This window comes from Misgurnus anguillicaudatus, chromosome 19, assembly GCF_027580225.2.
Source record: "Misgurnus anguillicaudatus chromosome 19, ASM2758022v2, whole genome shotgun sequence".
NCBI classification, from domain to species: domain Eukaryota; kingdom Metazoa; phylum Chordata; class Actinopteri; order Cypriniformes; family Cobitidae; genus Misgurnus; species Misgurnus anguillicaudatus.
Window position 1 is genome coordinate 30,962,850 of NC_073355.2, and position 27,562 is coordinate 30,990,411.

The 27,562-nt window shown below is 38.0% G+C and overlaps 2 protein-coding genes across 5 annotated transcripts; one reads left to right on the forward strand and one right to left on the reverse strand.

Moving 5' to 3' along the window:
* Positions 1 to 1,694: 1,694 nt before the first annotated feature.
* jpt2 (Jupiter microtubule associated homolog 2) lies at positions 1,695 to 7,009 on the reverse strand. Its single transcript, XM_055194322.2, has 5 exons — positions 6,808 to 7,009; positions 5,375 to 5,523; positions 4,530 to 4,675; positions 4,380 to 4,422; positions 1,695 to 3,027 (listed from the first exon to the last, which is right to left on the reverse strand). Exons 1-5 carry the CDS (start codon positions 6,861 to 6,863, stop codon positions 2,777 to 2,779), a joined length of 645 nt encoding a protein of 214 aa, XP_055050297.2. The 5' UTR covers positions 6,864 to 7,009; the 3' UTR covers positions 1,695 to 2,776.
* A 744-nt stretch (positions 7,010 to 7,753) lies between these two features.
* Positions 7,754 to 27,257, forward strand: cramp1 (cramped chromatin regulator homolog 1). Of its 4 annotated transcripts, XM_073857443.1 has the most exons (21): positions 7,787 to 7,902; positions 8,351 to 8,412; positions 9,856 to 10,226; positions 11,611 to 11,807; positions 12,746 to 12,899; positions 13,075 to 13,158; positions 13,254 to 13,302; positions 13,419 to 13,504; positions 13,779 to 13,902; positions 15,298 to 15,379; positions 15,548 to 16,387; positions 16,523 to 16,691; positions 17,820 to 17,980; positions 19,172 to 19,240; positions 19,358 to 19,439; positions 19,800 to 19,910; positions 19,995 to 20,164; positions 20,266 to 20,452; positions 24,248 to 24,400; positions 24,771 to 24,907; positions 26,051 to 27,257. In XM_073857443.1, exons 2-21 carry the CDS (start codon positions 8,396 to 8,398, stop codon positions 26,168 to 26,170), a joined length of 3,363 nt encoding a protein of 1,120 aa, XP_073713544.1. In that variant the 5' UTR covers positions 7,787 to 7,902; positions 8,351 to 8,395; the 3' UTR covers positions 26,171 to 27,257. The 4 variants fall into 4 exon arrangements, with proteins under 4 accessions (XP_073713545.1, XP_073713544.1, XP_055050300.2 ...); XM_073857444.1 differs by lacking the exon at positions 8,351 to 8,412 and having other exon boundaries at positions 7,754 to 7,902; XM_055194325.2 differs by lacking the exons at positions 7,787 to 7,902; positions 8,351 to 8,412 and adding an exon at positions 9,285 to 9,481.
* The last annotated feature ends 305 nt before the right edge of the window (positions 27,258 to 27,562 follow it).

Sequence of the window (27,562 nt, forward strand, 5' to 3'; positions counted from 1 at the left end):
TTTGCGGGTTATTTACTAAAAAGCGCAAATTAAATAACAGGCACAACAGCTGATTTGCATAATGACCAACACAATCTACTAAGAGCAGCGCAAATTAGTTCAGGGTCACAAATAAACAGAGCTGATGAGGTGGGGGTGATCTACTAACACCTGATGAGCTTTTGGCAGAGGGGGAGAATGAAATTTGGGCAGAGGGGGAGAATATGGAGGCAGGTAGTCGACTGGTCTTGTGGTGTGTTGTTCTGTGTATTTTCATTCTTATTCTGATTTTAAATGTACAATTTTAATGTAGTGTTAATTGTTCTTTATGTGCTGGTCTTGCTGTACAACCAATTGCCCTTAGGGGACATACATAAATAAAGAAAGAAAAAAGAGCTTGCGTTCAGCACCACGGACATCACAGCTAAAAATTCAGCTAACGATAGGACACTGAAAAGAACTGGAGGACAAAAAGATGAAGGTTTACAAGAAGTTTTAAAACACCTGCTATTGTGTGACTGGTCCTAGTGACTCCTATAGAAGTGAACCTGAAGCATAAGCTGGTAGCTGGTTTTAGTTGGTTTAAGGTGGCAGTAGCTGGTCTAATCTAGTCCTTCCAGCCTGGCAAAGCTGGTGGGTCAGATGGTCTTCCAGCCTGACCAGCTAAGTCCAGCTAGACCAGCTTAAAGGGTGGCCAAAACACAGCTAGACCAGCTTAAAAAGTGACCAACACAAAGCTAGACCAGCTTGCTACACCAGCAATACCAACTTAAACCAAGCTGGGAGACCAGCCAAAACCAGATCACCAGCTTATGCTGGTCTTAGCTGGATTTTATCAGTAGGGAAATTATGATGTAACAGGCTTGAGTCAGCAAATTGAATTTTTCACAATTCTCTGTATAATCGTAAAAACATTTGCACTTAATTTAAATATCTTTGTCAATACGAGAATAAAGATAAAACAAATGAAAGTAGGCTACTGAGTGTAAAATTAATTTCCAAAAAAGACTTGGGGTCGCATTAAAATTTGTAATGTGCATTAACAAAGAGTGGTTTGCCAGAAATTCACATTTCTATTGTCACTTAGCTAAAATCACTTGCCAATGCCAAATGATGTTCATTGCATTTAACTGACTTTATAAAAAGCAGCAAAAATCTAGGCCTTAGATTTTGTATCACTCTTTCTTAATACCCGATTCTGTCAAACTTTTAAGTTTAAATAAAAAAAAACTGTGACATCATAAATACACATTTTGCACTTGTAATCACAAAGACAAAATATATTTTGTTTAGAAAATGGAACGCAGGACATTGCATAAGGCAACACCCAGAACACAATCATATGAATTAATTTTTTTTTATAAACCAACGTTAATCCTTCTGTATCCCATTTTGTCTGAGCACTAACCAACCAGAGATTTTGTTTAATACTATAATATAGGGGCGGTTTCCCAGACAGGGCTTAGTTCTAGACTAAAACGCATGTTTGAGCTGCCCTAAAACATCTTGCACTGACATATCTTCACATACTGTATATCAAGTGCCATTATTTTGTCTCAAGATGCACACCAGTAATGTGTTTTGTAAAAACTACTCAAATGTCCTAATATAACTAAGGTGGCCTAGACATGGATTAATCTAAAACCTGTCTGGGAAACTGCCCCATGGTCCTGATTCAGTAAAGATTTAGCAAGCCCATGCAAATAAGTCACTGCTTAAATTAAGAGGGTTAGTTTATTTTAAGCAACATGGAAAAACATTCTTTTATTGTCATGAACAAAATCAGCAATACAAAACAGCATACAAATCAAAACAGAGGTGTATTGTAAGTCACAGGCCCCTGTGACATCATCTCAGCCAGTCACATTGCCAAGCAACCACTGAAGAATTTTGGGTTAGGATCGCAACTAGTATGTGGAGAAATTCTCCCACACTTCAATAAACATATCACATCCAACTACCACTTTTATTGAAAACATAAATACTGCTGATGGCTACAGGGAACACAGATGAAATTCAAAAGAAGCAGTACGACAAAGTCACGGCACAGCAACTTTTTTTAAGTACTTCCCTTTAGCATCCAGCCTATCAGAGGTTTATCTAGATTTCAGGGTAGATAGCTACATTCATGCGTGTGGTCAGCGCATTTTGGTTTGTGATATGCAATTACTGTGTGGACATTTGAATAGTTTGATAACAAGGTAAATAACGATGATTGTACGCATTTTCTCCCTTGGCACAGGCGATTATCAGCTATAACAGTTGTGCTTTTTTGGTTTCTCACAAAAGTTAATCTTCACAGTTGGCTTACAACAGTCACAAAAACAAGGGGGATATCTGGACGACGAAGAATATGAAAACCGTCTTCCTGCACAAAAGTAAAGCTTTGATTGCCAAGGCCATTTGAACACATTCACAGAGTTTCAAAAAGTAAATCTGAACATGCTGATTCTAAAGACTTTCCTTTGGCCACCGTCAGTGGTTCCAGTTGAGCATTGCATAGACTCTGCCGAGTTTCGTTACAACCGTATACATTATAAGTTTTCAAAAACAAAAACACAAGAAATGTAAAGAACAGTCAACGCGAACAATTCGAAGGTACGATAACCATTCATCTGTATTAGTGACAGCAACAGTTATTCTAACTAAATGAAGTGGAAAAAGGGCAAATGAGGAATGAATCTGAAAGTGCAAAAGCAAAAAAAGGAATGAAAAGAAAAGCCCAAGGAAATAAGCAGTAGTTGAAAGCATAAGCAAAAGGAAAAAACACATGAAGACACAAGGTAAGAGCATTGGACTAGTAAAAGACCACACTAGACTTTCCACCAGGTGGGTTGAGCACTTTGTTGTGAGAGCGAGGGCGTGGTCCGAGGCGTGGCTCGTGGTCCTTGTCCGATGGTTGTTTTGTGGCTGGCTCAGAATTCTGAATGGCTGCTGGTTCTGGGGCTGCTGGCTCTGGAGCAGGTGGTTCTTTTTCAGGTATGGGTTGTGGAGAAACTGCCTCAGCCTTCACCACTTCAACTACAGGTTCTTGCTTCGGCACTGGGGCTGCGAGAGAGAAGGAGAAAGGGTGGAAAATGAAGCCACTGGTAAGCAGTGTTGGTCAAGTTACTTGGAAATTTAATTAATAATTAGTTACTGATTTCTTCTCCAAGAAAGTAATCCAGTTACTTTACTGATTACTTATTTTCAAAAGTAATTAGTTACTTTACCAAGTTACTTTTCAAAAACATGATGCACGACCTGAATATGCTGTAAAGCAACAGACTTTTCAGCCTAATTCTATTCTTTCTGCATTTTCCATCATATAAAATTTAATCAAATGAAACATTCTCTTTTTTAACCTCTCGACGCGCACTAATTCGTGGGCATGATGACATCAGATTGTTTTTAACGCTGCTAACAATATCAATATAGCCTACTGTCTACAAACATTAATACTATTAACATTACTATACATCGTTTAAAAGGTCTACGGGTTTAGCATCAGTGTATGGTCTCCGTTTTGAAATACAGATGCTCTAGCATCATAAATGTAGTATTTTGTGACAGAAATCCAGATGACAAACTGCAAAATATAAACGGGACTTCTTACCTTTGTGTTTATATAACGATCGCGAATCGAATCCAGTCTGTTTCAGATGTGTGAACGACCCATGAAAACTGTCTAATAGAATTAATCAAATGACCAATTTTGTTCACAAATGCGTATAATCCATGAAATATATATATGGTCTGCTGTTTAAATCAGATTTCGCATGAACGTCTTGTAATAGAATAGAATATACAATCTGAGGACTATTTACGTAGTAACACTGTATATGAGATGGAGCTGCAGCGGTCATGTCAGCTGGGGGTTCAGGTTTTTGTCAGTAAGTTTTACATTCCTGTGCCGGCTTGCTAGGTGTTTGCTCAGATTTGAGGTGGAATTTTTCGCTGTAGATAAAGGTTTTATTCCCACGCAGAGTGTACAGTGGATGCTGATGTTTTTGTCACCTTTAACGGAGTTTAACTCAAAGTAATGTCAGTACTTCAAAGCATTAAACGCTGCATGCTCTTCCACGTTTCATGTTGTCTCTTCATGTTCAACACTACACTGACTGACAGCGCTCATACGTCATTGTCACTCGACTCACGTCACGACACAGTCTCACGAAACAAAATCAAGGTTAAATAACGCAGTAACGCAGCCTGCTTACAGGGAAGTAACAGTAATCTAATAAATGTTTTTGCGATTGTAATCCCTTACTTTACTCGTTACTTGAAAAAAGTAATTGGATTACAGTAACACGTTACTTCTAACGCGTTACTACCCATCACTGCTGGTAAGCGATAAAGAATAAATAATGGGTGTGAATAGTGATAAGACTAAAGGTTTGTAAATTACATTGTTTACTTACCTGGAGGATCTGGTGTAGCTGGAACACCCACAGATAAGTTGTCCTATGTAAACAGAAAAGTATTAAGAGTTTAAAACTGGTGGTTCTCCAGAATGTCAGAGAAACAGTTTTTTTGGCAACCAAAACTTTTACCCATGAGCCCTGGCTTACTTTTGGTTTGTTTGGGTGACTTTTTACAGGTGGTGGGTTTGATTCTGCACCCCCAAAGATATTACTGGCAGCTCCACCCGGTGGATTAGGCCTGTTCTGGGTCTGAGGAGCATCTGGTCCCCCAAATATTCCACTGCTTTTTCCCCCTGAAACAAAGAGAGAATGATACATATCATAAGCTTGTAGATGCACAGATACTGGCTTTCAAATGCAACCATAAGATTCACATATTTGATTTGGCTGAATGCCATGAAAAGAACATATGTCAACCAGTCACAACACGCTTTGAAGAATTTGAAGATAATACATTTTAAAAGAGTAAAAGATGAGATGCTTTGGTTGAATGCTGGTATGAGCCAAACAATTAAGGGTAGACAATAAAGTCTGTATCCTTTATACACCTGAAAGAAGAATGACAATGATACCACAACTTTCAAAATGCAGCTGCACTAATAAATTTGCTAGTTTTTGTTTCCTTTGACCTCATCTAATAACACTTTCATCAGTACGGCTTTTATATGGACTTACAATTTAGCCAGTTATCTGTCGGGGTAATTTGTCAATTTACAAAGAGGCTTTGATGTTGCTTTTTGTGACAAGACAACAAATGCAAAGTGAGCATGTTGGCACAGTGGAAGGAGGAACATAACGTGTGTTTGTGAAAGAGCAAAAGTGTCTTTGAACAGATCAAAAAATAAATAAATCTACTCCACCCCGCAAAACCCACTGACAGTGTGGTGATGATTTTTACTCAAAAAGTGCAAGAGCCCCCAGACTAACGTGAGAACAATAAAATATTGTCTCCGCTAACACGAAAAACAACTGTTCCTCAAATAAGCTCTCACCTGGGGGATTGGTGCGTTTGGGAGAATGAGTCTCTTCTGCAGGGGCAAAAATAGTAGAGGACATTTTGTTTGGCCGTCTAGACGAAGGCGTCTCTTCCTCATATCCACCAAAGAGATTGCTGGACCCTCCACCTGGAGGTCTTAGTACCCTGCAAACAGACATAGAGAAACTAATACAAAAACACTACAAATATAAAATGTAGGGCTGTCAAAAGATTAATCGCGATTAATTGCATCCAAAATAAAAGTTTGTGTTTACATAACATATATGGTTGTACAGTGTTTAATTTTTATTTATATATTAAAACACACCCAATCAGAAAAAATGGTTATATTTATATAAATGTATATACAGTATTTAAATGCAAATATTTCTTAAATATATACCTGAATGTTTGTGTATTTATATATACATAATATTTACACACAGTACACACACGTTATGTAAAAACAAACTTTTATTTTGGATGCGATTAATCTTTTGACAGCCCTAATAAAATGTGAAGTAATATAGATGTATATCGTTTAGATAACATTGATGCTAATTTAAGACGAAAATTGGCTATTATTTTCATTTATTCAGGAAGAGGTCATTTTATTTCACTGCACAACAACGCCATCATACCTGTAGGAGGAAACACTGCAATGGTAAAGTTTAGGCGGTCAGACTTTAACGAGCCATCAAGAGCAAATTTTTAACATTTGTGACCTTGTCGGTGAAATCCAGGGTATAGTCTTTATATAATTTTAAGATTAGATCACCAAAGTTTGATTTCAATCTTTAACATGTCCTTACCAAGTAAATATATTAAAAGTATACTGAAATTACATTTTCACAGAATGTTCCTTACATTATGTAGAATTTTTTCAGTGAGTCACATTTACCTAACCATAACTAATAAACCATTTATTCACTTTTAACAAAACTAAAAACCACAGACACTACACAAATGTAGCCCTGCGGTAATACTTTGTTTCTTTACCTCAAGTAAAAGCGCCGACTTCAAAGTTAGCGTTGCGGACAACACAAATGTATTCAAATTCGCACTTTCTTTTTTAATCTTAGTGTTCAGGTTGCAAGTTCATTTTTACTTGACCTGACTACATGGCTGACAATAAAAAGAGCCTCAGGAGGTGTTCCGCTAACAGCTAACAATAAATCACCCACTAACAGTTAACTCAAACGAAGATTTCATATTTCCCCAACAGAGTCTACTTTATGCTAATTTTAATAAATACATTTAAACGAACTCGTAGCGCACATGTCAAAACAATTTGTTTTAATACTAACTTACTTAGCTAATCTCAGTTAGCTTTAGCTCTTGGACATGCTCAAGTTCCTCTTTCACCTATAGCGGATTTAGATAAACAGATAACTGAACACAGAAAACACCGGGTTGGTCCAAACAAACAAACCATCACACTGCTCATACCTTGAACTTGGTTTGGCATTATTTTCAAGTCCCTGAAACATATTTGTTGAAGTCATGATTGCTTGTCTCGGTCTGCTACGATGTGACCCAGTAACTTCTACAACAACCCCGAAGCTGTCCTGCCACCAAAATCGCTGTGCCGAACTGGAAGTCAGTGCAAAAAAATCGTCAAGTCTGCCCAACCACGCCCAGAAAGGCTTGAATAGCTAATATGAATATCATTATGGGAATGGCCCTCTCAGAAATCAATCAAAGTGAATCTGAATTCTATTGGCTGTAGAAGTCAAACTTGTTTGTGGGCTCGCATGCTGATTGGCTAGTTTGGTGAAAGACGTACAGCGACAATGACTTATGATGTGTAACAATATAATGCATGTTTTTTTTAAATGCATTAATACATAGTACATAGAAAAAAACTAAAGTAATAAAATAGAATAGAATATACAACGCTATTTACGATTCGTATTGTATATAGCTATACCAATTCACAATATAAAATTACACTGTTAATCCATGACTCTATGTTACATATTTTAAATTTTCCTGCGAGACTTTGCTTCGTTTGAAATTATATAGCAGGTATTGCGTAAATGTGATCATTGTGAATATAATATAATATAATATAATATAATATAATATAATATAATATAATATAATATAATATAATATAATATAATATAATATCATATAATATCATATAATATCATATAATATCATATAATATCATATAATATATTTTGTTGTTCTAATATATTTTTTTCTTCAGCAGGGTGGGACCTTTATTTTAAAAATGTTCCGAGATCAATAAAATTACGCTGTGTCAACGTATGTCGCGATTGGCTGCTTTTGAAAATCCGCCCCTGAACGTTAATTTTTGTGGATTGGCCTACTGATCGATCTATCAATTTACGCACGCGTCAACGCGTAGCATATCGACCAATCACGGCATTTGTTTTTGAGTTGTGGTGGGCGTGCTTATGAGCAGAGAAAAACAGGAAGGGATGCAGCTTTCAGTGGTTCTCCTGCTACCCCTCCATTCAAGGCTCTCTGGATACCGTTTAGTTTTTCAAAGTCAAAAAGAAATCTCCTAAACAGGTATAGTACTCAAAAATCTTTTTGTTATAAAACCTGCTTACACATTACTGATCTGCATGTATGGTTTTACTAAAATTAAAAAAGGAGCGGTGTGGAAACTCTCTAGCTAGCAAGTTAGCGGACAAACTTTCTCAAGCGATAGTGCTGCTGGCTGTAATTTACAGTTTATGTAGCCGTTGTGGTGTAAGCAAACAGGCTTTGCATTTTTGTATAATTTCTTGCTTGTAGTTATTAAACTGTGTATACACCTTTATGCCATATGGGTGCTGCTGACAATCATCATTTATCATCAAGCAGTCAGTCACAATGAGTTTCTAAGCAAACTCAGACCTTCATACAATGCAAACATCATCCTTTTAGTTTTTACTTTATGAAATGTGTAAACCTGGCAGCAAATGTCACTGCATACTTTAAAGTATAAAATAAAGCCTGTTTTCTTTTATCCTAGTGCTCATCTCAAACAGTCATTTGGCACTGACAGCTGCAGCTGTTGATGATAAAGCAGCTGAGGTTAGCAGCATTGCCCCACCATCTCTTATTTCATAAATACATTATTATTACAATGTTATTGATGGGATGAATCCGGATTAAAGTTGTTTTTCACTGACAGCTTTCCACTGGCAACAAAGAAAACAGTTGTCAATATAGGTTACAGCTAACATAATAACATTAAATAGTAAGCAGTTGATCTCAAAACATCTAAACATGCGTATTTGCTGTGGATATAAGAATTTATAAGAGAATTTATAAAGTAATAACTTATAGACTAAGTAAGTCTTTGTTTGTCCTGTTTGAATAAACTGTAATGTCAGATATGCGTTATGATATTTTGAAACTGTTCTAGCTAAAGAGATCTGAAGACACACCCTATTTGTACGAAATTTGAATAGTGAAAACATATTAATATATAAAGGGGGAGAGATCAGAGATTCGAGAACAAGTCAGAAATGCAGATTTCCATTGTTATAACTGTTGATGAATCATGTGATATGTTTAATTTATAGCTGTGTTTTTTAAGCACCAGCCCACAACCCCTTTTGTACGTGATCTACTCATTCTGCTCATTGTTGAGATAATGATATCAACGTACACTTTTAGCATGTTTTGGGGGAACATGTTTGCACTGTGGGTGGCACTGAGCAAAATTTTAATTTAAATACTAAACCAGTATTTTCTCATTAAGTTATGATGACGTAGGTCGAGTAAGCAAAGTCCAGATAGAGAATAGTGGCTGTACGCATAGGTTTGTTTTTACTAAAATGCATTAAAAGCCTACGCTCGAGTCGGTCGTTGTGGTATTGGAGGTTTTAATAATAAACATACATGTTATTGACAGGTGTTTGTTGTTGTGATAAAAGTAGTGAGTTTGCGAGTCAGAGTTGCTGTGGCTACGAGAGCTCCCAGTTGCGCTGCGCGGAGTTGAACCCCAGTAGGAGCAGCAGCCAGGAGAGGACGACTTTGCCTGACCTCGTTTGCGCTTTGAATATGTTCACATTCGTCAAGTTTTGCTCTTCAAAATCCTCGAACTCATGGTGAAGAGAAAGAAGACACCGTCCGCTTGCGATGAGCTTGAAAACGGGTGAGAAAGCTTGAAAAACAAGCACTTTAATTAGAGGTCGAATGCGCGAAAGATTTTCGTTGTCGTTTCTGCAGGGCGCTAAAGTGAAGGCGCTCGCGTTTGAATCTCGAGGTAAATAAACGACGGCTCGCAACTCAAGCCAGGCAAAACTAAACCAAAGGGAGGCTAGTATTAAGGCAAAATTTGTGTTTTTGGCCACAGTCGTAAATAAGCAAATGGGTATTTTTCGATGCGATTTGTCGGGACGGTGAGAGGGGATTTGAAACAAACAGCGGCGGCCATGTTGAGTTAAGGAGAACGTCGTCTTTCCAAGTTGATCGTTGTTTTGTGCTCCGGGGAATGTTTACAAATATGTTTCGTTTATGTTTTGCAAGGATGACAGTGGGCCAAGGGGGCGGTTCGGGAGTCGAGGGGCCGAGCAAACCGGACCGAAAGTCCGAAGGGGGCGAGGATGGAGAGAGCGCAGATCAGGCGAGCGAGGAGACGAGTACAAAGAGAGACGGAGAGGAAACACTTAATCCATCAAGCACGGCCAGCTCCGGTTCTGCTCCGACACTTTCCCTCGACACGTTAAGCCCACCCGGAGCCCAGGCGAACCCGACAGCCCTCTCCCCACCAATACCGGTCCCGAACAACCAGGACCAGCATCATTTTCTCAGATCCAGCGTGCGACCTCCGAGCAAGCGGATACGGAAAGATGCCGCGTCCCCGGCGCTGAACGGGCACGGCGGTGCTAAAACGAAAGGTAAGTGGTCATCTGGACGTGTGTCCAGTGCTCACCTGTACCAGAGGTGACAATCTGCACCTATTCTTTATACTTTTGTTTTACTTTTGAAGGTGTTGTAAGACATTTTAGACGTGATCTGTGAGTTTTGTGGGTTGCTTAATATTTGACAACGCAGCTCTTGTGTAGTCTGAAGTGAAAGTGATCTCTTGCCACATTGAATCTTTTAAAGATCAGCAGTGGGATTTGGCCTGACATGTTATTTATTTAATTGAAAAGCATTAATGCATTTTTTTAAATGATAAGGCTCAAATGTATTTTTGTTTCATTTAACTAGTTTAGCTGTCTGTCATTCTGATACAAGGTGACACAACCTGTCAGGAGTTTGATTCTGCAACAGGAGATTTCTGCTGATGGCTGATTTTACATTTACTCTTTATTTCATGGTCTGCTTTCACATTGAATCAGGGTCATTAAGGGCTCTCACGAATCACGAGTTTCAATAATCTGTTTGTGATATGAATGTACACAGTGGTTGTAAACAGATTGTTTATTTAAGGAGTGCTTGTCTGCTTTTTAGGACAATAGGTTTGAAAGCTGCAGTGTATTCTGGGATGCTCATTGCATCTCGTTTGTGTAATCGAGAAGGGGAGAGAGTTTGGCCTCTATGTTTCTCTGTGTTGTTTTTGGGTCGTTGCATTTAGCAGCACGTCTGGATGCCCTCCGAGATACTCCACACATACTTACTGACGTGTAGATGCTCTCGTGCTAACATGGTACACCCAAATAAAAAATATTTGAATAGGTATTTAATCTTCTTTTAAATAAGGGGAATATGCCTGCAGCCTTCCTAATGAAGTGTGGAAATTGAATAATTTATATATATATATATATATATATATATATATATATATATATATATATATATATATATATATATATATATATATATAACCTCAGAAAAATATTATGAAATTATTTTGATCTTCATATCTGTTATGAAAACAAAGTGGAAGTATTTTTCTGGTTTCTAAATCTGTTTAATATTAAGTATTGAAAGTAGTATTGGTTGCACAGTCATTCATGGAAAATAAGCTATTAATAAACACATTTCAGTGGTTTATTTAAATTTCATTGACACCAAAACATATTTTTTGTACACGTGTGATGTTTGTTTTGAAATACCGTGGAAAATGTATATGTGTCAACTTATGTGTCCCCACACAGCAGATGACACCATGGTTCATGCTACACATAGCCACAAATGTGCTCTATTATTCCTAAATACCCCAATCTAGAGTTTATGTAATTTTGATGGTTTTAGAGCTACACTGTTTTGTTCTTCAAGAATTGCACAAGGTGTATAAAAACAATGTCACTTACTCTGTTTTCGTCTCTGTCTCAGGTGCAGAAGCAGGTCCCTCGGTGTGTGTGACAGCCGCTGCAGGTTCAGGTGGAGGATCTGGGGGAGGTGGTGCATCCAAATCGGCCCCGAAGGGCCCTGCAGAGAAGGAAGATGGGGGGAGTCAAAAACGAGTGCGCAGACAGTGGGAGTCCTGGAGTACTGAGGACAAGAACAGTTTCTTTGAAGGACTTTATGAGGTGATTTGTCAAATTTAGGGGATTTAGTAAAAAACCTGCTTAATGTTCTTGGCAAGTGTATGATTTTTTCCATGGGTTTCTCACCTATTAGTCTGTTATTATGATCAAACGCAGTGGCGGCCGGTGACTTCTTTTTTTGAGGGCGCACGATGCGAAGTTCGTCACAACATTTATGTAGCCCGTCATGTGTGTGGTTCCTTTTTACAAAATATGTGTTTGGAGCGTCGTGTGCATCTATGTGCATCACGTGTATTGTCAAAATAAGTTCCTGCTGCAGACGCGTCTAAAGGGTTTATGATAAAAAAAAATGCTTGCGTTTGCCAGATACTTGCATAATCTCATGCGGAATCAGAGTTTACTGTTAAGGGAGTGTCTTGCGTGTATTTTATGAACGAGAGCATCTCTTTTATCATAAACGGTTTTGACAAAACACGTGATGCACATGGTTCACATGACGCAACAAACACATATTTTGAAAATATGAGCAACACACATGACACTCCGAACACATATTTTGAATTTACGCCCCTCGAAAGAGCAGTCACGAGCCGCCACTGAATGCCTAAACCAGTTTCATTATAAAGGTTTTTATCTCTCCCTGAATTGCCAAGGATAGGCTGATACCTTGCTGTACTATTAGAGCTATTTATTATTTATTTTGTGTAACATCTTAAAAGGTTCAATTGATGTTTGTTTCAAACTAAAGATATAAGAAAATCTTTCTAGGGTCAGATGAAAAATGGTACCCAATTAATTGTAAACCTCAATATGGCTTTGTTTGCATTATTCAGTGTTTCACAGTTTGATGTGATTTGACAGCTTCACAATATACTTTCTCGGATTAGTGGTTTTGTATGTCATTTGAATTGTGATATGTCAATTATGTGTAACTTTTTGTTGGGTTTCTTTTTCTTATTTCCTTTCCTGTTGTTGTCCAGCATGGGAAGGATTTTGAGGCCATTCAGAACAACATTGCTCTTAAATATAAAAAGAAAGGGAAACCGGCCAGTATGGTGAAGAACAAGGAGCAGGTTCGCCATTTCTACTACAGGACCTGGCACAAGATCTCAAAACACATCGATTTCAACAATGGTGAACATTTTTATTTGCTGCGCCGCACTGCCTAGTTTCTTAGTCAAAGCAGTGCCAAATCATGTGTGTGCTTAGCCACGCACATTTGCATGCATGTTAATGATCAGTACACAGGCAAGCTTACTGTATTTTTCATCATAATTTAATCAAACTTATCATCCTCTCTTTTTCTTAGCATATTCACGCGTCCTAAAGAAATCCTCTCAGGAACTCTATGGCCTCATCTGCTATGCTGAACTTAGGAAGAAGGTTGGCGGCTGTAAGTATATCAGATAAAAATATTATTAGTAAAAAAAATTAAATAGTGCACATGAGAACATTTTGAACATTATATTCGGTGCTGTCTTGTTACAGTGATGGATGACAAAAATGTGGCCAAACTAAATGAACTTATTCAGCAGGGGTAAGTATATACTTATGTATGCTTTGAGATAAATATTGCACAGTATTGGTGAATCAGATCATAACTTTATCTCCATAGGGTGCGGTCATACATTTTGTGTGTCTGTTTTGTTTCAGGGCCACCACGGTGCGTTCCAAAGGCAGAAATTTGAGGATCAAAGCTCCCATGTGCCGTGCTCTGAAGAAACTTTGTGACCCAGATGGTGTGTTAGTGTGCTATATTTAGTGTTGAAACACTGATTTTGTCAAGCGATTGAGTAAGGGTGAGAAGAGAAAGATGACAAAATGGAGTGTTATGGGTGTTTTAAGTGTGATATGGCTGCTCTGTATGGTATAAGGTGGGGTGGTCGTTCATGGTTTCAGGCCGTGGGGCTGATACGAAAATGAGAAGCAATGCAGACTTAGGACAGAAATGAACTGTAGGTGGTGTTGTGGGTTTTATAGTGTTTTTTACAACCTTCCTTTCACCATTTTCAGGTGTAAGTGATGAAGAAGATCAGAAGCCTGTGCGTTTACCTTTGAAGGTTGCTGTAGAGCTTCAGCCCAGGAGCAACCACTCGTGGGCTCGGGTCCAGAGTCTAGCCCATAATCCTCGGCTCAGGTGAGCTATACTAATGCACACAAGTTATCTTAAAGAGTCACTTGTCTTACAATGAGTTATAAATTATATCGGATGCATTAACAAATGCAGGAGTAGGGGAGAGCGGGGCACAACCTAACGATTTTTGGTTTTGACTCAATCATTTAAAAAATATTTGAGTTTGATTTAATTATATTTTTACACAAGCAACACACACATCTCTGCTACAAATGAACATTTGAAGTTTGTTTCTAGTACTTACCATTTTTGGACAATTACACCAAACGTGACCAAAGTGCATACATTACAACTTATCCCATAGGTGGGGTTAATTGTAACAGGCAGGGGTTTAGTTGTAACACTTGCTAAAAATTTAGTTTGCAGGCAAATATTTCCATACTATTTTGTTTATATACTTGAAGTGGATATTGTTTATATATCTGTCTATAATAAACAGGTATCCACACTGTATTCATTCATCCAGCATTTTCTAACAATAGTTTGATTATAAATGGACACAAATGTCTAAATATGTGGAAAAAAAGCAACACAATTATGACAAAAAACATTTTTTTAAATGTGACCCAGTCTGTAATAACCATACTACAGTTTCAAAATCAAATTCTGAGATAATGAGCATCAAAGTCTGATTTTAGCCATTCATTTCATTATGATTTCAATCTTTGACGTGACCTTATTTAATCAATATTAAAGATGTGAACAAAAATAAATTAGACACACGATTTTTGATAAGACAGGCACATTTATTTTGTTGGCAGCCAGCAATCATTTGTGTGTAGCCTATTTAAAACAACTGGAAGAATTACGCTAACGTTAGTGGTTTTCATATCGTAAGTGCTGAGAAGTTAGTTGTAACACAGCGTTGCAATTAACCCCGCTGAGTCAAAATATTTTCAAGCCCACCAAAAAAGTTGCAAAGAGCTGCAGGCATATTTCAAAACGATGCTATGTTTTAGTCAACAAGACACTGATTAATATGACATAGCATTGGATTTGGTATCTTACACACCCAACTTCGAAACCGAAAAAACATATGATGAAAAAAATTACTTGCATGCCACCAAAACACTCGTTCATCAATAACTCTATGGAAAAACATTATACATTTCCAATCATTTGCAGTAGATCGTCTTTTGGCAGCGTGAAAAAAAAACACTAGAAAAACAAAACGCTCAACCTTGTGCAGCAATGTAAACAGTCCGTGTTACAACTAACCCTGCGTTAGTTTTTGCCCTATATAAAAAATGTAGGGCAGGAATTAAATATTGGGAATTATTAAAATATCACAGATATGCACAAGAACTCCATTTAATTTCATACTGAGTTTAATGCAGTTTTTTAGCTCTGTTGCAACATATTTGCTAATGTCCTTCCATTCTCGTGATGTGTTTGTAGGATGGTTGTTGAGCTGCACCGGAAGGTCTCCAGTCTCATTGAATTCCTGAAGCAAAAGTGGGCCATGCAGGATCAACGAATTGTATCCTTGTATTTAGATTGCAGCAAGATATCTCAACATGCACTCATGAGTTTAATTTCCTACCTCGTATGTTTAATGAGATACATTTGTGGTGCATTTTATGCAAAAACCCATGTTTTGTTTGTGTATATCTGTTTGTAGCAGTGGTTCGCCTTAACATTCGTGTAGCGTAAGAGCCTGGCAGAACGAGAAGCTCTAGAGGGGCTAACCCAGTCTAGCGAGTCCGAAGACCTGTTTCTGTTTCCGGCAGAGAACAGCACAGTAACTACTTTACCAGGTGTGGCCCGTGTCGTACACTCGAAGGCCTCATGCACGGTGCACTGGCAGGAAAGTGGGCGTGGCCGGACAGGTATTAGGGATTTACCCACTGCGCACATTCTGGGAATTCAGCCTGCTAGAGGAAAATCAGGCAAATCTGGACCAGTTGGAGGAGAACCAAAAAGGACTGATGGACATTCTGTTGAAGCTTCTGATACTGGCACTTCGGCTCCAGGTTTGGAGAACACTGTAAACCTGTCCCTTAACACTAACTCTCCATCTACAACTCCAGTTAGTCCAACCCTCACTCCATCATTTACTATTGGACAAGAGGGAAGTGTGGTGGGAACTGTGGAGCAGGAGCTACCGTTAAGTCAGCCTAGTGAACCTAGTGGGCGGGACAAAGAGACTGTCACTCGGGGAGATCCGACCCCTACTGAAAGCAGGACAGAGGAACCTGCAACGGGGGTTACATCAGAAAAAGGACCGCCACAGTTGGAATCTACAGGGCGTGTTGAGGAAGTGAGCGGGACTGGACGATCTCCTCAGCAAATTCGAGAAGATGGTTGGAGCTCACAGGGCTCTGAGAATGTGACATTGGCAGAACTCTACCTCATGTTGGGCAAGCCTGGGAAACTACAGCTGGAGTATGAATGGCAACCTAAGCCCCGCACCTCAGCCTTACCCAACACTCAAAATGTGTTTCGCTGTCTCCTAAGACTTGTTTCATCAGAGGTCAACCCAAAACCAGTGAGTCTAGATTTTTGCACCTAGATAAAAATGAGCTTGTTGATTAATTGTCATGGACCAGTTCTAACCTCTTTGAGAATTTGTTCTTGCATTGGTCTGTTGGTTATATGACTTGGATTTATCACTCTGTTTCAGACTCCAGACGTATGTTCAGTGGGAACGTCACCATTGAAGTCAGGGCAAGAGGAATCCTCTGTAACTCCTCCAGGAAGAAATCCTGCTGGTGCAACTCGCAGTCCCAGCTGGGGTCGACAGCAACATGCAGCGCGCTCAAAAATTATTTTAAATAATGCAGTCATGACAGGTATAACTTTATAGTCGAGGTTTATAATTTTAGTTGAGGGTGGGTTGTTTTACCAAAATATTAACAGATTATTATAACAGATTTCTAGAAATAGAGATTATGAATGTGACGGGTGCAATGACGAGGTCATTCTTTCTTAAACGCACACTTGTACTGTTGAACTTCTTTCTCATCGTCTTGATCGAAGGTGTCAAACTTGCTCCAGCAGCAAGCATTTTATTCTTTAAAACCAAATTTGTCTCAGACTTTTTTGAGTTCACATGTTTCTTCATTACTCAGTCTAAAGGAGTGGTCACACTACACTTTTCGTTCCATTGACTTCCATTCATACCTATATGAATGCGTCAGATGTCAAATGCAATATATTAAGCATTTTGCTGTGTACCAAGTAAAGGTGGGAATCGATGGGATTCTCATGAATCGGTTCAGAATTGATTCTTAATGTACTGATTAGCATATTTATGATATGATTACGTCGTCGCATTTGCACCAGACTAGTGTTTGCATTTTTTTTCTACTAGTCTCTGAACTGTCATATGTTATTAACATCACGTTATTATTTGGAAACTAATTTTAAAAAATACATTTTTGAGAATCATTTGTAAATCGATTCAGAATCGTCTGGGAAACTCTGCCCTGCAAATTTGTATCACGTAGAGACATGTGACCAGTAAAAAACTGGTACATCATCGCATAACCTTTATTTCTACTGAAAAGCAAAGATGGATGCCCAAAATCGTAGCAACATACAAAAAATATTTGCATGCTGTTATGGTTGAACTTTATTTCACTGTATTTATAATATACCGTCATATAACCTATGATTTTAGCGTCAATTGCGTCAATGGCTTAAATCTAGCTGAGATGAGAGGAAATATTTTAATTTAATGAATAGTCAAAATAATGAATATCAATTCAACACACAACCCCACAATTGTTCTCACAACAATAGACTAACAACAGGTAACAGCTGGAAGTGGTAACATCATGTGCCTTCTGTTTCTGAATTAAATAGATAAGTACTGATTCAGTATTGCAATATCTTACTACTCTGTAATATTAATTTAACTCCCCAATTCCCCAGGAAGTACCTAGATGGATTTTTAAAAGATTTTGTGTTTTTCACAGGTGGGAGAAACCTGCCACGTTCTCTGTTGGCCTCCGGAGGTGACAGCGAAGGGTTCGCTGTCCCAACAACCCTGCCTCCCAACAGCTCCCGTCAGTTACGGATGTTCTCTCCTAATAAAGAGGCGGAGCTAGCCTTTCGCCAGCAACTGGACTCTATAAGTGTGAGTTGTGTTGAAGGAAGCAGGATGAGTTTTTTAATTAAAGACACATTTTAAAGACATTTATTGTTAGCAAGTGTCAGTGGTCAAGCTATGGGTCGAGACTCACTTGTGGGTCGCAAAGCAAGATAAGGGGGGGTTGTGCAAAGGCACTTGGCTGTTGCAGTAAATTATGCAAATCAGTTAATCCAGCTAATAACAAAGATTTAGTTATGCAATACGTAAGGAATAATAGACGACGAGCCATTTAATTAAAATAATGAAGAAAATAATGCACACCCAAGGTGGTAATGCAGCACGATGTGAAGCGAAGTTACACCACGGGTGTGCATTATTTTCGAATAATTTAAAGGACTGTAGTCAATTATACCACGGTTACCACAAACATTGCCCTGGTGCCTGTTTTTAAGTCATTTGACAAGTTAGGTGTGCGGTTTACAGAAAAATCATCAACAGCCATGGAACATCAGAATAAAGTATTCAACAGACCCATGGTATAACAAAGGATATTTTGGTATAGCAATTAAACACATATAACAATCAAAAAATTACCAGGAAAATAAGAACATATGTGTGTTTCTGTTTATCCCATATTGCCATTGAAAAAATTGTGGTGGGTCCTGAGATAGATTACACCGCTTATGTGGGTCGCAAAATGAAAGGTTTGTGAGCCCCTGGGCTCGCATAACCTGTAATAATAGAGGTCTTTATCAGATCAGTATTCCCTAACCAGGAGCACATACAAAGTTTCCAGATGATACTTGAGCAGACTTTCACATTTTGTACCTATTTAAAAAGATTATGAATTGGATCTTTGAGTTTAAAAATAGTATTTGTAAAGTGTTATTTGAGGTTCCTTAGCCATAATAAAACGTGTTAAAGATAAGCTCAAGTGTCTCATTAAAGTTCGAAGCTATGTGAATTAATTCTGTGTCTTTTTTAAAACTGCTCATAATTTAAATGTTTTTAAGTGAACAATTAACATAATACCAACATTAGTATAAAACATGAGAATGCTAAATGATGTCCAGTATTATATCAGTTGAGAGGAACACATTTTTGGTTTTGTTGATGAAGGGGGAGCTTGAGCCTTAATGATTGGGCTGTCTGGGTACAGAAAAAAAGGGTAGGAAAAAACACTAAATATTGTATTCTGAAAGATAAACCTGTTTATCTTTGTCATTATGACTTTAGTCAGATATATTTTCCAAGCAGAGGAAAATAGGAAGGGGGCGTCCACTCAGGAAACCTCTAGTTGTTCAGGTGAGTACAGACGGAAATATATGCATCATCATCTGTTGACTGGTATATACCTTTCTTGGTTCCCATCTCTCTCTGTTACTGGCAAATGATAAAAAAATGCCTACATTTCTTCCACAGAGGACGCTGTTGCCACGAACAGCTGGAGACACTTCACCACATGTGTGCTCCTTTTCAATTCTCTCAAATTCATCTGCCACAGGTAATGAACCCACACAAATGGGTAAACATTATTGCACAAACCCTCTTGTGACCCAGCCTGTGAAAACCCAACTAAACCAATTTTTGTAATGTATTATTTTCTGCATAAAATCATCCTACATTAAGAACATTCTGTGAAAAAAACATAACTATGATATCTTAAATATTAACTAAATAAGGCCATGTCAGAGATTGAAATCTTTGTTAAAATGTGTGCTATCAATATGGCTTGTTGTTGCATCTGCATATTAAGATGTGAGAAAATATTTTAACATTGACACTTTCATCCTAAAATATAAAAACTGTCTGTCAGATCTTATTTACCAAACTGTAAAATCGAAATGTTTTCATACTTCATCAGGCACAGGTTCCTTTCGACCAATACAAACTCGTCTTGCCCCATCAAACCGCCAACATTCCTCAAAAGCTTTGTCCACTGCTGCTGGTCCTGCACCTACTAGTCAGTTGTCCAGTAAGTGTACAACTAAACTGTTAAAGATATTATACACTTTTTTAAAAGTTTATTTAAACCTCATATTTCTTTTGAATGTTTCAGGTGCAATTGACATGGCAGCAAAATCGGCAGGCATTATCCCTGGCAGCCCCTGTCGTGAAATGGAAGGCCCTAGAGTAGAAAAGGTCCTTGTGGACTCTGAAGAAACTAAGGACTCCACACCTGCTGCACCCGAACTAGAGCCTGATCTGCTTGATCATGATCCTTCTGAGGTGAGAGAGACAAAAAAGCATCTGTCAGTTCTGGGTACCAAACAATCATGTCGTGTTTTTTTTTGCTACTGTTCTGAGCTTTACTATCTTGTTTAATTTAGGAATCACTGCAGAATGGCATCTCTCCACCGTCTCCAGGGGGTGGAGACTCTCTCCTGGCCCCTCCCAGTGTTGCTTCCTTATTGGATATATCTCTACCAGGTCCCCCAGAAGAGTCTCTACCGTCTGGAGAGCCACAAACTCACATCAGTGACTCTATTATCGAGCTCGCCATCAATTCCCACTACGGTAAGATTTGGATATCTGTAGTTGCTGGGTAGGGGGGGGGGGTTTAGACGTTGCCTTGCTGTCTTTATCAGATTGTTCTACAGTCTCAGAAAAAAGGTACAAAAACTGACACTGGGACAGTATATTTTTAAAAGGTCCAAATATGTACAATTTAGGTACAGATATGTATACCATTTGGTACTGGTATGTAAGTTTTAGAAACTGATATGCGCACTTTAGGTACAAAAGTGTACCTAGTTTTAAAAGGGTATCACCCCAGTGATGGTGTTAATTGATCTATAGAAATTAGATCTGTCAATCGATTAAAATATTTAGATTAAACGCATGATTGTCATGAGTTAACTCATGATTAATCGCAACTTAATTGAATTTTTTATCCGTTATATATTTAATTTAATTGAACACATTTCAAGTTTTTAATGCTCTAATCAACATGAGCGTGGACAGATTTGGATGCTTTATGCAAATGTATGTTTATTATTAGTCACCAAAGGCAGTTTTTTTAAAAAAATCAAGTTTGAAGATTTTTTTAAGGTTCAAAAACAAAGTCATCGCATCCATACCTTAAAATCACTGGTAAAACTACAATATCAATATGTTAAACTTTTTTATTTCTTTTATGTTTGATTGACATTCAGACACAGACAGCTTTAAGATCTACTGTAATGAGTATCTAATATAATATTATTTTATATAATGTATATAAAAATATAATTATATATATATATATATATATATATATATATATATATATATATATATATATATATATATATATATATATATATTTATATATATATATATATATATATTTATATATATTTATATATATATATATACACACACATGTAAATGTTTCTTAAATACATACATGAATGTGTGTGTAGTTATATATACATAATAATGACACACAGCGCACACTCATATATTATGCAAAAAATAACTGTATGTGGAATTTGGATGTGATTAATCGCAATTAATCTATTTACTGTCTAGGGCTGCGTCTCAATTTATTCAACAACATGCTAGGCCAAGGGTCATTAATCGCACATTAATAAAATTTGTGTCGTTAAAACAAATTCACGTTAATGCTTTCACTGTCAAAAATAGAAATGTATGATTTGAAATTGTAACCTGTTAAAAACATTAACATATTTTTAGAACCTGTGCAGGACATTACTGGCAAGTGCCATGCAATGTGCAATACCTTGAATATGACACAGCGGGTGGATCTGTGATCCCATATACAGGTGCATCTAAAAAAAAAAGTAGAATATCAAAGAAAGTACTTAATTTTTTGGTGTTTAATTAAAAAGAGCAAACCTTTGTATATGCAAGACTCCTTACACACAATCTCAAATATTTTAAGACCCTTTTTGTAATTCGGATGACTAAAGGGGATCGCACACCGGCTGCGCAGCTCAGCGCCGCACCGCGTCGCGTCTAGGACAACTCGAAGGTATTGTAAACCGGAAGTGCACATTAAATAGCGCGAGCTTCGTCAGATAGCATTTACTTCAAACATTTACCATTTATGTGAGTGGCGCTGTGTAGCGCGACAGGGATTTGAGCAACTTCCTGAGTCACAGCTGGGCGGTGCGGACATGCGGCGCCGGTTTGCGTATACTCATAGAAAACAATGTGTTTGATTTGTTTTAGAACGGCGCGGCCGGTGTGCGATCCCCTTACAGCTTAGGAAAATAAAAATTCAGTATCTCAAAATATTAGAATATTTTGAACTTGATTAATTTTGAGTATAAATAGCAGTTACCTCCTAGCCTAGTTAAGTACATGCAACTACAATCATGGGTAAGACTTGACGGTTGTCTGTGTGGTAGAAAAAGGTGCACAAGCAACACAATTGGAAAGCTTGTTAGGAAAGGCAGATTCAAGATCTTGGGAGAGCTTCACAAGGAGTGGACTGAAGCTGGAGTCCGTGCATCAAGAGCCACCACACACAGACGTCTTAAGGATATGGGCTACAACTGTCTCATTCCTAGAACCAAGCCACTTTTTAACCAAAAATGTCAGAAGTGTCTCCCCTGGGCTAAGGAGGAAAAGAACAGGACTTGTGCTTTGTGGTCCAAAGTCATTTTGTCAGATGAAAGTAAAATTTGCATTTCATTTGGAAATCAAGTTCCCAGAATCTGGAGGAAACCTGGATAGGGACATTGAAGTCCGATGTGAAGTTTCCACAGTCAGAGCTGATTTGTGGTGCTTTATCAAGTACTTTTTGCTTCCGTCTGCCGGGAAGCTTTTTGGAGATGCTGATTTCCTTTTGCAACAGGACTAAGCACCTGCCCACAGTGCCAAAACTACTTGTAACTGGTTTCTGACCATGATATTACTTTGCTTGATTGGCCAGCCAACTCACCGGACCTGAACCCCATAAAAATCTGCCAAAAGGAAGATAAGAAACATCCGACCCAACAATACAGAGGAGCTTTCAAAAGCTACTTGGGCTTTAATAACCGCTCAGCAGTGCAACAGGCTTATCGCCTCCATGCCGCGCTGCATTGAAGCAATAATTTGTGCAAAAGGAGCCCCATCAAAGTATTGAATGCATAATTTGAAGATCTTAAACATTTCTGTTTGTAAATCATTATTTGAGTGATATTTGAGAAAATATTCACATTTTTTGAGAAACTGGATTTTTAATTTTTTTTAGCCATAAAGGGCCGTTCACATTATAATGTACAAAATATAGTTTTGTTTATATTAAAAAAAGCAGCGGAGTTCACACCACAACTATAACGATGCAGTTGCTGTGTGATCATTTTTCCAACCACACTGACTACGCCAAAACGTAAGATATTAGATTACACAAATTACTACACACAGTATGTTGAGGACATCTGCTGGTTACCCGCTGTGTAAATGCAACACGAACAACATATTTACATATTCAGTGACATGTAAACAATTGCAAAAGTTTTTATTACAAGAAATATGCAATAAAAGTTAAAGGCAAGTGCTTTGCGCGAGTGAATAAGCATAAAGTTATTGTTATCGTCTGGTGATGTGGACGCTAATATAGTTAGCGTTATAGTTAATGTTATGGTTATAATGTAGTCATTAAGTCTAAATCATGATCATTAAAACAAAAAATGTCTTGAAATATTATGCTTTGTGTGCAAGGAATCTTGCATATATACAAAGTGTTTGCTTTTTTAAATTGAACTACAAAATATACTTTTCCATGATATTCAGTTTTTTTAGATTTACCTTGTATACACTGTAAAAAGTGAAAAGTTGGATAAACTTAACAAATACTTAAATTGGTAATAAAAAATAAAAAAACTTTTTTAAGTCGATTTTTTTTTAAGTTGATCCAACTTTTTACCTTTTACAGTGTGCTATGCAATTTATAAACAAAGAAAAAGCAACAAACTAACATAATGGGTCATGAACTTGACAAAACATGTTCCACCGCATCATGTCATTTTGTAAGAATGTGTAAGAATTAAGTTTTCAGTAGTTTCAAGTATGATAACCCATATTCGAAATGTGGGTTTAACCTATTCCAGTGAGTAGTGAACATACGCATTGCAAGTTGTGAACGCACACACCTGTAGCAGTGGGCAGCTACTGCAGGTGCCCGAGGGCACAACAGTCACAACCTGCCAGCTGTGAGACTCAAACTGGCGACCTTCGGGTAACAAGCCCGACTGCCTAACTACTAAGCTACAACTGCCCCCTAATCAAGAGAAATATTCTCTTAGTGACAACATTTTGTTTCCCTGCAGTCCCTGTTTTTGTCTCTCTCACTAATATACTTTTTAATTGTTTTCTCAGGTGATGGATCATTGCTTTCACCTCCTAAGCTTAATGGAAGTGATCGGTCTAAGCTCCTCCCCTCACCATGTCACAGTTGGATGCCATCCCCAACACATGACCCTCAGTGGTACCCCAATGACTCTTCTGACTCGAGTCTTGGCTGTCTACTCTGTACGTTAAGCAAATGCAAAACATACCATATTATATTGTTCATGTTGCCCCAAAAATTATCATTCTCATGCAAAGATACAGTCGTTCTTGAGTATGTAGACAACAAAATTGCACTGAGATGCACATTAATTAAATAAAAGATTGTGAATGTAAACAAGTCACCCAAAGCTTTTCATTTGTTATAAATTTTGTATTCATACAAGGATACTAGAGGACTGATACTGACTTTTTATAATTCGTTATAAGATCTTTTCTAAGACAAAAATTCTTGGGTCCAACCCAACAGACAGTACATACCTACCCATCCATTCACCTTACTGAACACTTTCAACATTATTGAGCACCACATCTCTGTTTTTTCTGATTGCAGCAAGTCTGGCATCTCCTGATAAGACCAGAAGGACAACCCTTCCCCAATCCAGCAGCACAGCCCTACTTGGACCCAGTCTGCTAGACAGCAACTCTCATGACTGTTTTCAATCCCGTGGCCTGCCTGATGTTGCCGAGGTGAGAAGCCTTTTCATCACTGACTCTCTTACACAAGAAGTCCCGGCTGCTGTCTAATAGCTTAGTTGTTTGATATGACACATTATCACCAGGTGTTTCTGGTGTAAGCTGGAGATAAACAGAGAAAGTGTCTCAGTTACGGTGACGGATGCCAAGAAGATTTACGGGTGCCCTTGCTGTATAATTTATCCAAATAAATGTTCCCATACTTGGCTTCGAAATACAGTTGGTCATTACTATATAGAGGTACATAATAATGAAGCCCAAAGTATAGACATGTATATACATGTACACAAACGTTCATGCGACAAAATGCAATGCATCTCCTGGGCTACATACTACATTCCCCAGTATATGCATGTGCACATTTTTTTTTTTACATTCGTCACGCCCACTGTTCGCGGACCCTCATGTACACACAAAAAATGGACTATACTTCGGCCTAAAAGGGACACTCCTCTTTTTTTAAAATATGCTCATTTTCCAGCTCCCCTAGAGTTAAACATTTCATCAAGGACTTTGCTGCTGTAACATGCGTGCAGCAGGTGCAATAATATTACGCAGCACCTGAAAATAGTCCCCTGCTATTGAAAGTAACCAAGGGGACTATATTCGGGCGCTGCGTGGTATCGTTGCACCTGCTGCGGCCATGGTACAGCAGTAAAGTCCTTGATGTTTTAAATAGAAAAAATATTAAAACCCTTTGGATATTTTTGAGCATGATGCTAATGGTCTAATCGGATTCAATGGATTATGCTAAGCTATGCTAAAAGTGGTACCGCCAGACCCGGAGATCAGCTGAATGAATTCTAAAACTGTAAAAATCAAATGGGGAGCTGGAAAATGAGCATATTTTCATAAACAGTGGAGTGTCTCTTTAAGTCAGGATTAGTGGTAAAATGATATGGGTTTTTCTTAATGGACAATACTGATATTAAAACGCTGATATCAGACAGCCAAAACACACAAAAATATTCCTGTTTTTGGTTGAAAACATGACCTTTGTGAATGTATTAAATTCCCACAGTGTAGCTAAAGACATCACCTGTTGACATTTTAAAACAAAAACAACTTTGTTGGCTGTTTTATTGTCTAAAAAAAGTGTGGCAGGCTGCCTGCTGATTGGTTGTTTTCATGCTACAGGTGGATACCCAGCTGGCCTGTATGATGAGTGAGAGCAGCGTTGACTACATTGCCCGTTTCAATGACCTTGCCCAGGAGCTCTCTGTCACAGACTCGACCCTTCAATCTCCAGGGGACTGATTCAAGGGGTGGAGTCAGCCAATGTCCCACCCCCTTTCATAAAGCTGCGTTATTGATCACAATATGTGGATTGAACAGAAGAATGTTATCCAGTGTGGTTCAGCTGTTGGAAGTGCAATAGACTGTCGGGATCCACAATAGCCTTTGGGTTCAGGTGTGTGTGCGCGGGTGAGAGAGAGATTGTGCCGTATGTTTATGGGTATAAGTGTGTTTTGTAGTTCTGTCCTAAGAACCACGCCCAGGATACTTAAAAGACGAAGCAAACTCCAGTTTACAATGCAACCTCATGTACAGAGAAAATAATTACCTGCCATATCTGAACAAATAACTTCTTTCTCGTCTCGTCTTATTTGTCTGTTGGCTTGTCTTTGTCTCACTTTTGTGTGCGTGCATGTGCATGCATCTATAAGTAGAGCCAAGGATTGTATGTGTTTTGTCTTTGTGACTTCTTTCTGTTGTACATGATGCATCTGTCTTAATAGCTTGGTGTTAAACCCTCTAAAGCCATATGAATGTGTTTGTGTATGTATGCGCGCAGCATTTCGTGTTAATGTTTTTGGTTGTTAAAAGCCGCACTACTAAAAGGGACCGATAACAAGGGCTTTTTTGTGAGATTGATGCAAGAACCAAAAATATCTATAACACACTAAAGATATTAAATACAAACATAAAGTAAAGTTGCATCAAATGCAAACAGTCTCTTAAATTATGCTTTTTTTTAAGCAACACTAGGTTATGTTTCTGGCCAAATCCGACCCGATAAGATGTTGAAACAGGGTTTGCTCATTTAAGACTGTATTTTGCTTTTCGTTTTGTATGCGTGTATGTGTGTGCCAGAGTGTGTACATAAAGGTGTTTGCACAGATGTAAATAGACCATAACAGACCCCAGTATTTACTGCTTTTTGTAACAAATGTAAATTATTGTCAGTCGGTTTATTTATTGATAACTTACTGAGACAGTGTTCTTTGTTATGTTTAACATGCCTCATACAGGCGTATAGGAGCTCCTCTCCACTGTTTTAAAGATCTCTGTGTTGTTAAAATCGGGTTTCAAGCCCAAAGTGTATAAATAGAGCTACCACAAACCTTAATGTGTCTGTGTTTTAACTCAATTTTACTTTGTTAAACCTGACCTGTTTGAAAATGGATCGTTTGATGTGTTTACTTGCTGGATTCTGTTAAAGGGGACACATCATGGAAATCAGACTTTTTCCATGTTTAAGTGCTATAATTGGGTCCCCAGTGCTTGTATCAACCTAGAAAATGTGAAAAAGATCAACCCAGTAACTTAGTTTTGGTAAACCATTTTCTGCAAGCATGTGAAAATAGTTCATTGATATTTGGCTCCCCTTGTGATGTCAGAAGGGGATAATACCGCCCCTTAATCTAT

Bases quoted from the DNA above. Each gene is read 5' to 3' on its own strand.
- jpt2 (XM_055194322.2), bottom strand. From the start codon at position 6,863: ATGACTTCAACAAATATGTTTCAGGGACTTGAAAATAATGCCAAACCA. The intron at 5,524-6,807 runs GTATGAGCAGTG...GTCTGTTTGCAG, and splicing joins AATGCCAAACCAAGTTCAAG to GGTACTAAGACCTCCAGGTG. The intron at 3,028-4,379 runs GTAAGTAAACAA...TCTCTCTCGCAG, and splicing joins AGCTACACCAGATCCTCCAG to CCCCAGTGCCGAAGCAAGAA.
- cramp1 (XM_055194325.2), top strand. From the start codon at position 9,432: ATGGTGAAGAGAAAGAAGACACCGTCCGCTTGCGATGAGCTTGAAAAC. The intron at 10,227-11,610 runs GTAAGTGGTCAT...TCTCTGTCTCAG, and splicing joins CGGCGGTGCTAAAACGAAAG to GTGCAGAAGCAGGTCCCTCG. The intron at 17,981-19,171 runs GTGAGTTGTGTT...TTATGACTTTAG, and splicing joins AGCAACTGGACTCTATAAGT to TCAGATATATTTTCCAAGCA.